The 12,635-nt window shown below is 39.7% G+C and overlaps 1 protein-coding gene across 2 annotated transcripts in view; it reads left to right on the top strand.

Annotated features, from left to right (window-relative positions):
* The window catches only part of hpdb (4-hydroxyphenylpyruvate dioxygenase b), a 51,126-nt gene extending 38,496 nt beyond the window's left edge, over positions 1-12,630 (top strand). The window contains exons 1-14 of one of the 2 annotated variants that reach the window (XM_031744836.2): positions 7,766-7,849; positions 8,010-8,036; positions 8,173-8,235; positions 8,508-8,612; positions 8,809-8,851; positions 9,303-9,385; positions 9,474-9,563; positions 9,671-9,774; positions 9,886-9,963; positions 10,804-10,966; positions 11,099-11,170; positions 11,259-11,381; positions 11,582-11,698; positions 11,804-12,630. In XM_031744836.2, the coding sequence (XP_031600696.2) occupies positions 7,847-7,849; positions 8,010-8,036; positions 8,173-8,235; positions 8,508-8,612; positions 8,809-8,851; positions 9,303-9,385; positions 9,474-9,563; positions 9,671-9,774; positions 9,886-9,963; positions 10,804-10,966; positions 11,099-11,170; positions 11,259-11,381; positions 11,582-11,698; positions 11,804-11,914 (1,182 nt within the window). In that variant the 5' untranslated portion in view covers positions 7,766-7,846 and the 3' untranslated portion in view covers positions 11,915-12,630. Of the gene's footprint in view, positions 1-7,765; positions 7,850-8,009; positions 8,037-8,172; positions 8,236-8,507; positions 8,613-8,808; positions 8,852-9,302; positions 9,386-9,473; positions 9,564-9,670; positions 9,775-9,885; positions 9,964-10,803; positions 10,967-11,098; positions 11,171-11,258; positions 11,382-11,581; positions 11,699-11,803 lie in introns of those variants that run through there. The other variant, XM_039621043.1, reaches the window with a different exon arrangement.
* The last annotated feature ends 5 nt before the right edge of the window (positions 12,631-12,635 follow it).

Below are 12,635 nucleotides of genomic sequence, written 5' to 3'. Positions count from 1 at the left end.
GCCCCCTCCGGATATGGTCGCTCAGGACTCATCGTCCCTGAAACACAAAGGTCCTCTTCACATCTTTCTCTATCCCGTCCACTGTGAAAGGCCTGCTTTAAGGCGCACTGCTCCTGTGCCTGCTTCACAGCTAAATACATCTCCTGTCACTGGCTGGTCCCAGTGCCAGTTCAGCTGCTGGAAGCACTCAGGTGCTCAGGTCTCCAGTAACCACTTGCACACGGCTTGCTAATAAAAAAAACGATGAGCTGACTTTTCAGCAAACCTGTCACAGAATTTCCTTTTATAGTTTGATGCGTCCTATGCAAAAATATCTATATCCACTATCAAACTCTATTAAAATGTCTGTACACTCCAAATTTAGAGCACAATCACTACCAATTATGCAGATGGAGGAACACTCTTAGCTAGAGGAACAGGAAGAAGCAGTTCAAAACTATTCAGCAAGTACTGCATAGGTAAATAGCCACAAAATTACAACACAATTTAAGACGTGTAAGGATTATGAAGTGAAAGAGCCCATTTCTCATGTGCAACATCTTTATCTGTAACATGTTCTGTTTGTGAATTGTACATGTCATGTTGGCAGCATCAAACAGCAAAAACAGGAAGTTTACAGCATGGTCACATCAGACCCTAGAATAATACAGAGAAACCCCAGCAATCAAATGACCCCCTGTGAGGAAGCACTTGGCAAGGGTGGGAAGGAAAAACTCCCTTTTAATAGGAAGAAGCTTCTGGCAGAGCCAGACTTTGCCATCTGCAGCGACCGGTTGGAGGGGATGGGAGGAGTGCAGTCATAAACAACAAGAGTATTAGTTCAATCAGCTTTATTTAACTTCAGCTTCAAGTGACAATGAAGCTATTCTACGAAGGTGTTCCTGGACAAGAGTAGTGACAGAGTTAAGGAGCTGCAGTAGCAGTGTTTCCAGGTAATCCATTGATGTGCACAGGGATTGTATTTTGTCTTTAGATTTTCCAGACTTACATGGTCCCATCACATGTGGTTTCAGGTGAAGCTAACACAAAGAGTGACATTGCCATTAGTGGGTGTTAGCTGCAAATATAAGCAGATTTTCTTCAATCTCTGATACTTCTTATTACTACCTACTCGTACATCTTCCACTCAGCTTCCACTGGCCTTCCTAAATACACTTTATATACCACTTATACCAGAACACAACAGAGCTTTAGTTAGACCAGATTTGCCAAATGATGTCATTGTTTGGGTTTTTGTCTATTGAGGCAAGTGAACGGGTGTGGTTTGCTGCGCATGAAAGGAGTTTCTTCCAATCCTGGATCCTAGTGGAAGAGATCTTTTCCTCATGGAGGTGTAGTCAGAATTATTTGTGTGAATGCTGCTTGTCTCAGTGCGACATCCAAATCATTGCAGGGGATGGATGAACCACACAAGAAGTCATCAGACACGATGTTGATAAAAATCTCTGGCCAGACCAACACCAGCGACACGGTGTCCACAAAGAAGATGACAACTTGTTGGTTAACTCCAAGCAGTTTTTTGGTAAATTGTCCTTTCACTGCACATAATTTTACGTAAAATACTGTATAGTTACAAAATCGGCATGTCTGGATACTACATTATAGTGCATTAATGAGTACCCAGACGTTTCACATTAAACCTTTCCCGACTGTACTTACCTAAAAAGCTCGATGTAATAACCAGTTTCATTCAGCCAGACAAAACTGACATCATATTTCATGAAAAAAGCCCTCACAGGTACAAGTGACATGATGACAAACCAGCTTCTCATGTTGGTGCCACTGGATTTGTAATCAACCATAATAACTGGGTTTTAAGGTACGAATTAAGTGTTTGTGGTGAATTATTGACTTTTTCAGACAGACAGGCATCTCATTAAAACATTCAGCAAATTTTAATCACAATTTTTGGGGGGGTGGGTGGGTAAATGAGCCCACCAGAGAGCAGCTGTAGGACTTTAACTGATCACTACATGGGTGAGAAGCTCTACACTGTCTCATTGCCAATAAATAAATACATACAAAACATACAAACATAAATCTATCTTTTTTGTTAAGAGTTTATCCAATTCAGATGTCATAGGGCAAAAGGCTGGACACAATGGACAGGCCAGCAGTCTATTGCAAGGCAAACAACCATAAATTTTCACATTCACACATAATTATAATCTCCAATTAATTTAACCTCGTGTATGGTTTTGGACTGTGGGAAGTAGAGTGCCCAGAGAGAACATGCAAACTCCACACAGGAAGGCTCCAGCTGCCCGGTGGATTCAAACCTAGGGTCTAACCACTACACTCTGCCACCTTAAAAATATATTATCATAAGTACTTTTCTCATTTAGCCATTCAGTAAAAGCAGACAGTTTATGTTAATTCACCGTTGCTTCCACTTACACCAAAATAAAAAACTGCTTCATTTCTTGTCTGCTAAGCTGGATTCATCTGAGCCCAAATACGTGAACTCCTGCCATCTGTTGGTCAAACTGTAGAATCACCAAAACACAGGCCATGACCGTTATAGTTTTAACTGAAAGTTCTCAAGTACTAATTTAATGATGATTATAGGGTAGGGCTTTTTTAAGCCTTTACTAAAACTGACCTACACACATAGGGTGTACAATTAAAGGCACGCATGAATGTTGTTCCTTGTGTCCTGGTCAAGGGATCCACTCATAATTCCATAAACATTATGTGTGAAGTGAGAGATTGTTGATCTTCATTATTATATTTAAATTCACTCGTCGAGGTTATTAAATATAGTGAAAAGTCCAGTTTTTGAACGTGTACTGACATTAAAACTGAGACTTTAAAGAAAGTTGTTTAATTTATTTTACACAGATGAAAGGTGAACAAGCAAAAGTGAACAAACACATACAGTGTATGAATTTAAAGTGTGCAAACGGTTCAAGGCCAGCTTTGAAGGAGAAGCCACAAATATATTATATTTACCTGCAGATAGCAACAGTCCTGTATGCTGTAAGTAGTCTCACCACCAGAGGGCGGAACAGTTCATAATGCTTACTTTCATGCACCAAAGCTGGTGCGTGAAAGTAAGCATTATTTCAAATAAGCAGCACTTAATAATATGGCCCTAAGGGTGTAATTTAGCCAGATCTAGAATAAATTTTACATGTAATTTTGTGCAATTACAGTGTAATATAAATTACCCCAGATATTTACTGATAGGAGAATATGTTTCCTACACTAGAATTCAGAAAAATAAAGTACACTGATAATTATTTGAAGAAGAGTATAACGGTCACAAAAATCTCTGGTCAGACCAACATGATGTCCACAAAGATACGAACATGTAAGGTACTTTTTAAAAACTGAACTACACCATTTTTGTGGGTAACTTGTCCTCTCATTGTATGTAAATTTCTCCTTATTACAGTACTTCACTGTAAATTAGGTGCAGTGATTTACTGAAATGTGGAAAATAAAAATATAGTATATAATGCAAAGAAGAGTCTGTACAATGCTAACAAGCTTGAGAGTCAATATTTGTTATGGCCAACTTTTTTCTTCAGCGATTTCTTTAAGAATTCTTCAGGAATAGTTCTCCAGACTTCTTGAAGGGCATTCAAAGCTTCTTGGGATGTTATGGTGATAACGGTACGATGGTACCCTTTGATTCATCCCTTGTCAAGGTGATCCCACACTGCTTTAATAATGTTGAGGTCCGGGCTCTGAGGAGGTCAATCCATGACTGATAGAGATCCATTGTGCGTCTTTCTATCCAGTATGCTTTTACTGCATTGGCAGTGTGTTTGGAATCATTGTCGTGCTGAAAAATCTGACAATGCTTTCTTTTCCAATAATAATTGCATACGTTTTTACATGTAGCCCCACCATCAGTGGTCATTCCATCTAATCGAGTTTTATGTATGTGACTAGAGAACAGCCACATACGTAGTAAACCTTATAGGTTACTTTTAATATAAAGATCACAAAGCTACTTCAAAATATAAATATATATATATATATATATATATATATATATATATATATATATATATATATATATATATATATATATATATATATATATACATAGCATGAAGTAGCTATATCATATCAAGCCTCATTTCCTGAAATGAAGTCAGGCCTCTTACAAATTAAAACATGCATAAACATGCTCATTTATTCCAGATATTGTCACAATTACATCTGGTCACCAGATAAGGCGTGCAGCCCTCCCATCTCCAGACAGCTGACAACAACAACAACAGCAGCTGGTTGTAAGCTAGCATAATGGCAGCTAATATTTGTCCAAGAAATCATCTCTGATAAACAGTTTGATTACATTCTCACATTGTATGAGAGTTTATTCAATAAGTGTCCAAATCAGAAAAATGTTAGCTCCACCTCAAACAGTTTAACTAACAGTTTAACTAACAGTAGCTAACAGCAGCGTTTACCAACAGAAAAGTTCAGGATGTCTTCAGCAAATCACCTCGGTTTCACAACTCCTATCAGACTCCCTTCACAACATTTTACAGCCTCCTCCAGAGTAGAGGTAGATACATATTGACAGCTGAGGTAAACAGCAGCCTGAGAACGTACACTCACTACACATGAACATGTTTGTCCTACAGCAGCCACCGTAGCTAAGATTATCCACTTGAATTGGGAGAGGTAAGAAAGCAAATTTCAGTTGACATCTACTGACGTCTAGTGTGGAAATTTTACGTACTGTACCTTTAAGTGATAGTATGAATGTCTTTTTGGAGGCTCTGTAATAAGGCAGCTTACTTTCCCCAAGTTTTTGTTTTCTTTGTTGTACTTTTTGAATGAGGCTTTTATTTTAGCCCTCAAAAGTACAGCATGTTTACAATGTAAAGTGAGGAAAAACTGTTTTCTGACTAAAATACACTGAAGTTATTCAGTTCTTCAAATTTCTGACCAATATTTTTAGGTGATTTAAATCCACAATTTCACAAAAATTACTGCTACTTACTTTTAAATCTGGGGACATTACACCCTTAATGACAGGCCGTATCATGAAGTGCTATCTTTATATATTTTATAGCCCGACTCTGTTCTGTGTTAAAATATTTTGAGGAATGCAGATTGTGACATCATGATTTGGATGCTTGCATAGTTTCTCCTCTAAAGAAGTTCAGAAATAGTTCACATTCCCAAAAAGTTTTTTGTTGAAACTGCTACAGCTGTGTAACTGTAGGATAAATGATGACACAGAAGTGTTTAAGCTATTCTGATCTAAGTAGGAAATCTCATTTGAAGTTTTCAGAAGATGCTTTATTATTTTAACAGTCATGGTTACAGATTTCACTCAGATTTCCTTATACAGTGCTGCAGTGGTATAACAGGTTAAAGGTAACAGACAGTAGCAGTGATTCTTTTTATAAACGTGACGTTTTTGCTGTATGAATGAATAAGATTTTGATGAGTCATTTTCCCGGTTTAGCCTTTGCCTGGATGGGCTTTTTACGCTGATGCAGTTGGGGCCGAGCTGGGGGGAGAGGTTTGTGGCTCTGGCAGGCTCTGTTTCCTAATAAAGAGAGAACTGGGTCTTTAGGAGGAAATCGAGAGCACTCACACTTAAAGGAGCTCAGTGTCTCTGATTTGGCACGTGGGCCAACCACGACAGGAGGACAGGTCTTAGGGATGATGGTAGTCATGGTCCGAGTCAGGACCCTTCCTCTTCTGGACCCCAGAGAAGGAGCTGGTGAAGGTTTCTGCTTCTTGTCTGGACTTTTGCTCTCCTGTTCTTTGGACTGCGCCTGTTGCTGACTGTTGGCCTGCCAGCTTTGCATCTTAGACTCCAAGTCTTTCAGAGCCTGGTCAGTGTAGGCCTGCAGTTCAGTGCGCACCCCTGAAATCTGAACTTGAAACTCATCCTTTAAGGCCTTTGTTCTGGCCTCAAGCTTTTCCTCAAACGTTGCACACATCTCCTCCTCCTCCTTCAGACAGATCTCATTTTTGCACTCATGTTTCAACACTTGTTTTTCCTCTTCACCACTCACCTCCTCACCATCAGCTTCGATGCTCACCTGTGTGAGCTCCATTTCTTTGACTTTTTGCACTAGCTCCAGTATGCTGCTCTTTGGTCGCACACCTACTTGTGATCTGATCTGGTTACGTACCTGCTGGAAAACAGACTGCATCTTTCCTTGCGACTCCTTTTCTGCAGGTGCATTGTCCTCTGAACACTTATCATCCGGATTGAGAGCACAGGCATGCTCCTCTGCTGCAGCAGCATTGTTCTGTGGTTGCTCCTGTTGCTCCTGTTGTTCACTTTTCACCAGTATTTCTGGATTTTTCTCAGAGAAAGAATCACTCATTCTTATTTTCAGGCTTGTCCGCCTCCTTTGAACTGAGCTACTATAATAATTCGAGTAGCGCAGCTCGATTGAACAGCACATACTCTACCCCTCCCATGTCACACTATTAAATCATGCAATAGTAGTAGTTGTGTAATGCAGCTACGATTATTTGATCACGCGTGTTATGTTCCTTTGTCTGCATGTGTGTCGGTGCATCCCTTGACAACATCAAGCCTCCTGGTAACAGCATGAAAAACAACGATCTTCGGGGACAGCCGGAACACTGAGGCTGGCTTTGAGTTTCTCATTAGTGATTAGTGAGCCGTTACTGGAAAGTAGAGCTTCAACAGACGACTAACAAATCTGCTGTTTGACAGAGGATTAGACTAGATATATTCCTCTGTGAAATACACGAGGATGACATGCATTTAATTATAGTGTTTGTGTGCATGTCTGTGTACTATACACACTCTGAATGTAGCTTTTTTGAATTGACGGGTTGTTCTTTGCTTCTTTGGGCCATTTAGTTGATGTTTAGTGCAGCGAAACCTCAGCGGTGCTGTTTGTGCTCGGGGTCACAGGCTCATCAGCTCATCTGGATGCAGTGCAGGATTTAGGGATAACTGACAGGATCTATCATACATGCACTGCATTTGTAGTTCTTTCAGCAGGATCCTTGAATGTGATTGGTTGTGCCTTTTTTGCCTGCTCTTCACACTGAGGCCCGTCGATTTGTATCATATAGAGTTTTTAATCTCATTAAAACATCCTCTATTTTTTCCTTTATCCTTTCTTTTCTTTTGTGATGAACATTGTTGTATAATAAACTTGCACAGTCTGACTCATTCTTATGCAGGTCCCATTTGCTCTATTACATGAACCACGACTGAGTTCGGGTCAATTTGATTTTGAATGATAATGAAATAGTTTTAAAATCAGTAGAAAACTGCACGTGAAGGAGGACGATTGATGGGATGGGGGGTTGAGGGTATTTTCAAGCACATGAGGGTTCACTCAGCATAAACCCTTTGAGCCAATGAGAGTTCAGGATGCGTGAGCCTCCTCTTGCCGCTAAACACTAACATATGGGCCTCTTCTTCTTGTCCTAGAAAAAAATGCAGCTGTAATTCAAAACCTGTGTGGACAATTCGTTTTTGTGTTTCCTTTTTGAAGAATAATGTTTGGATGCAAAAACACATTCTCAAATCATACGGAGCAACTCACAACACAAGCAAAATTACATTTTCTGCACATCTCCGGATGGGTCTAGCTGTCGTCTCTCATCCTGAGCAGCATCAGTCAGTGAATGAAGTGATGATGAGTTTTGTTTTTGTTTTTTTTATGACATCTTTAAAGTTTTGAAGGGATTTTTTTCCCCAAGTAATCATTGCATAACAGCAAAAGTGCAAAAAGCATCAGCACGCTCTCCTCCTCCTCATATCTCTCCACCCCATTGGTGGGAGTGGGTTTAAACACTTCCTGCCCGGCTTTTAAATTCAGGCATTCGCCACCAATTTCATTCGGACTGTCAGGTCACGTCACCTCCAGCAAAGATGGTGAGTTGCTCTTCGCTGAGGAATCCTCTCAAATGGCTTCTTTCTCCTATCTCAGGTCGCTCTGAGAATTTCTGTTTGCATGAAGATAATATTGGTTATGCCATAAAAGCAGTTCTTTTTCTGTAAGTCATAACTTTTGGTGTGTTACTTTTAATTGCAGACAACATACACAGACAAAGGCGAGAAGGTAAAGAAGCTAATTCATGTTTGTTGCACTGCAGAGATTATTTATTCATTGACTGCAAGCTGGTTTTGGTATTATTAGATTTTTTTTTTTTAACTTGCATATGTGACTGATTTTTGTTATTTCTTTTTGTCTTCAGCATGAGCAGGGCAGATTCCTCTGCTTTGATCACTTAACGTTCTGGGTTGGAAATGCAAAGCAGGTAAGTTAGTTCCAGTTTTCTACTTTTCTTTTAGCTGGGGGAACATAAACTCTGGAGTTTTATTGGTCATCCAAAGGGGTGGAGGGAACACAGCACACAAAACACCAGACCACATACTCATTTTCCCACCTCCCAGAAGCCCTGCAGCACAAACGCCATCAAAATTCATCACCAGGAGATGGCGCTAAAGCCAGTCTGCTGCAAACATGCCCAATTTCAGCAGACTGTAAATCGGTTCCCTCTTTGCTCCTGTTTTTGTTTGTCTCCAACAGGCTGCATCGTATTACTGCAACAAGCTTGGATTTGAGCCTGTGGCTTACCAAGGTTTGGAGACAGGCAGTCGTGAAGTGGTGTCACATGTAGTCAAACAAGGCAAGGTAAAGAGCACTCAGTGCCCGCAGCCCACAAGAGGGGAAATCAGTTTAAAGCACCTAAAAAAGTTTTCTTACAATGTGTAGATTTGTTGAGTGATGTTAATTGTAACAAAACACACAGCCTAGACTCAAGTGAAAGCTAAAGATGCACAGAGGCAGGAGTTTAATCATGTCGATGTGTTCACTCTGTATTTCACAGATCATTTACGTGTTCTCGTCCGCCCTCAATCCTGGAAACAAAGGTACAGCACTGATAAGGAGCTGGGTTCCTGTAGTAGTCACAATTACTTTTGACTTTTTTTGACATTCCCCTTTAACAGGTTCATTTGTAAGATGTCTACACTTCTGTTACATTTTTAGATATATATACTACTAGTATACTATTTTGTGCATTCTTTCTTTTGCCAGACTTTTTGCAGTTCCATGTCTATAAAATATATTTCGACTGGTCTGCAGTAAGAACGTCGGTGCCATAACTGACCCCTATGATCAATTTGAATAAGCAAGGAAAGAAGAAATTGTTGAAAACATATTATCTTGATATGCTTTGGTGAAAACTCAAAACAATCCCTTTTACTACACATTCATTACAAATCACAAAAATGTAAGGTTAAAAAAAAGAGTTTTAAGAAACCTGTGAATCACATGTTCATTTACAGCTGAAGAAAATGTCTGTTCTTGTCATGTTTTCAGAGATGGGGGATCATTTGGTTAAGCATGGAGACGGAGTGAAGGACATTGCATTTACAGTGGAGGACTGTGACTTTCTTGTGCAGGTAATGCTTCAGGTTTTATTTTACAGATGCATCTTGTTAGTAACTGAAAAAGCTCTTGCTTCCATACTTAACATTATTTCCCAAACAGAAAGCCCGGGCGAGAGGGGCAGTCATTATAAAGGAACCCTACACTCTGGAGGACAAGTATGGTAAAGTCAGACTGGCTGTGCTGCAAACCGTAAGTGCTGTATATTTATAGTGAATATTTTAGATACCATGATTCAGGGCTTAATGAAAAAAGTTGGAAACGTCAGAAAATCCAGGATTTGCTTTTGTTTCCTTCAGTATGGTGACACCACTCACACATTTGTGGAGAGGACAGGATACAGTGGCTTGTTTCTGCCTGGTTTCCATCCTCCTCTGTTCAAGGACCCCTTACTCGACAAACTGTGAGTAAACAGAAATTATTCCGGATGTGATGTTCTTGTAAACTGATAATGTGTATTTCTGTCTGAATCACAGCTGACTGAATTATTTGTTTGTTTTTTCCCTCTGTGCAGCCCAAGTGGAAACCTGGACTTTATCGATCACGTTGTAGGAAACCAACCAGATGATGAGATGGTTTCAGTGGTGGAATGGTGAAGACTTGCAGCTAGTTCTTGTAGAGAGTGTGAAATAGCAGTGTACCATATAAATAGAACTAAACGCCTCTAACTGCAGAAGATGTAGGGAGGCTTGAATATTTCCTAGAACATTGTTTTTAGTTGGTTAGGTTTAGACAAAGATTGTGCTTCGGGTTAAAATACGCCCTGTCAGTTATAACGTTAGCCACATCTAAGAGGGTTTGTCTAGCAAAAATCCTCGAAGGCCAACTTTTGCCATGTGTTCTGCAGAAAAATAAGCCAAAGGGTGTATGAGGGGCGGAGCTAAAGGGTGTTTGATTCTTACATAACTCAGTTTTTTTGGCATGACTTGGGATCAGCATGACTTTGCATTAAGTGGGCTTTCCACATCTGGATCTTGTTGGGGGGGTTTTTTCTGCATTATTGGAAGTAAGGCAGTTCTCTAAATGAGCGAGCTCATTGGTTTAACCCCTGAAGAGGCGTGTTACACTGGCTGGCGGTTTTCAGATGTGAAGAACCAAATTTTTTCTGGCTCATAAAAATGTCGGTCACTGATGTTTTTACAGGCCAAAAATGTAACCCCTCAAATTTAGTTAATGAGTTTGTGGAGAATGAAGCCCATGGTATAACTATAAATGTAAATTGCATTAATATGTACATAGCTATTGCAGCTCTGGTTCTTTTAATATACACATATATATGTATATATATATATATATATATATGTGTGTGTGTATTTTCTTTTGTTTGCCATGTGAAGAAACGTTTTTCTTTACTGTGCATATGACACTTGAGAGCAACTTCAAGAGTATTTGCGCCACAGCGGCTCCTAATCTGTGTTTCTTCATTTAACAGGTATCAGAGAAACCTTCTCTTTCACCGCTTCTGGTCTGTGGACGATAAGCAGCTTCAGACAGAATTCAGCGCCCTGCGCTCAATCGTCGTGGCAAACTACGAGGAGACCGTGAAAATGCCCATCAATGAGCCTGCGCTGGGGAAGAGAAAATCTCAAATCCAGGCATGTTGCTTACAGTTTAACTACTTTAATTAAACATCTGGGTTACCAGATTAAAACCAGAGTGGAAGTATTCAAACAAACAAACATTAAGCATGTGGCATGTGGACTAATAAGAACATTATTGACTTACAGGAATATGTGGAGTACTATGGAGGTCCAGGAGTGCAGCATATCGCCATGAACACTTCAGATATCATTACTACAGTATGACAACTAAAACACCCTGGTTACCTCTGCAACAGGCTGAGTTATAACAGCAGCTTAACTGTAATGTTGATTAACTTCTTTGCAGATCCGTAACCTGAAGGAGCGCGGGATGGAGTTCATGTCTGTGCCAGAGACCTACTACGACCAGCTGAGAGAGAAGCTGAAACACTCAAAGGTCAAAATCTCAGAGGACCTTGATGTCCTGCAGGTCAGAGCTAAAACCGTAAATTAACAAAGCTGAAAGAGTGATGATTCGTGATCCTTATAGGGCCAAAACACAGTGTCCTTTTTTAAATCGTAGAACATGTTGACTCAGTTCACTCTAATCATATTTTTTTAAAGACTAAAGGTGCATAAAACACATTTTGTCTTCATAACTAACAAAAAAAATCCCTCACCGTTACCCAGGAACTAAAGATCTTGGTGGACTACGATGACAATGGCTACCTACTTCAAATCTTCACTAAGCCGATCCAGGATCGCCCCACTGTGTTCTTGGAAGTCATTCAGAGACACAATCACCAGGTGAGGGCACCACTGGCTAAACAAGCAGTGGAAATGTACTCTACAGTATATTTAACATGTTATTAAAAAAACAAACAAACAAAAAAAACTTGTTCTCATCCACAGGGCTTTGGTGCAGGAAACTTCAAGTCTCTTTTTGAGGCTATTGAAGCAGACCAGCACGCTAGAGGCAATCTGACTGTTCTGACACCAAATGGAGATTTAAAGAAGATGTGAACTCGGTGATGCATTCATTCAAGAGCTCAGAAAACATGCTATATCCATCAACTTAGTATAAAACGAACGCTCTATTAAACATCCTTATGCCTGAAAATGTCTCATATTGTGAGAAATACACAAAGCACGTATACATATGGTTTTCTTTATTTTGTTATGTGTTGAATGTTTGTTTTTTGGTTTTGTTTTTTTACATTTAATTGTTCATTTTATGTCTTTATCATTTCTCCTGATGCTTGCAAAAATGAGCACAACATCAACTTTAATGCAGTGCTTCCAGTTTGTATAAAACATCAACAGGAAAACCATTTTTATTAACACAAGCTTGACTCAAGCAAAACGTCATCCGAGCTCTCATAAATGAAAACATTTAACTATACACTTTGTTAACTTTTAGACAGCGAGGTCAACAGAAGCTGGGAGATTTGGCAGGAAGTCTAGGATGTGATTTTCCCCTCCTGTTTAAAAGAGACCACTCTTGGTTTTTGTTTGTTTTTCTCATAAACTGTGATAACTCTCTGTGAGTCCCAAGTGTTTGTTCCGGTCCTGATTTATATATTGTTTATGGCAGCTTAGTATTAAACCATTATTCACTGAGCACCACATGTCTGCAGTTCTTCCATGAGCTCTTCTATGGCTTCCAAAATCCTGAATAGTTGCTGAACAGTATTAAAAATGGCTTTTTGACACCTCTGGTTTAGGTTGCCACTTTTTCTCTTTA

Source organism: Oreochromis aureus, linkage group 12, assembly GCF_013358895.1.
Source record: "Oreochromis aureus strain Israel breed Guangdong linkage group 12, ZZ_aureus, whole genome shotgun sequence".
NCBI classification, from domain to species: Eukaryota; Metazoa; Chordata; class Actinopteri; order Cichliformes; family Cichlidae; genus Oreochromis; species Oreochromis aureus.
The sequence above is the reverse complement of the archived record's forward strand: the minus strand, read 5'-3'. Positions and strand labels throughout refer to the sequence as shown.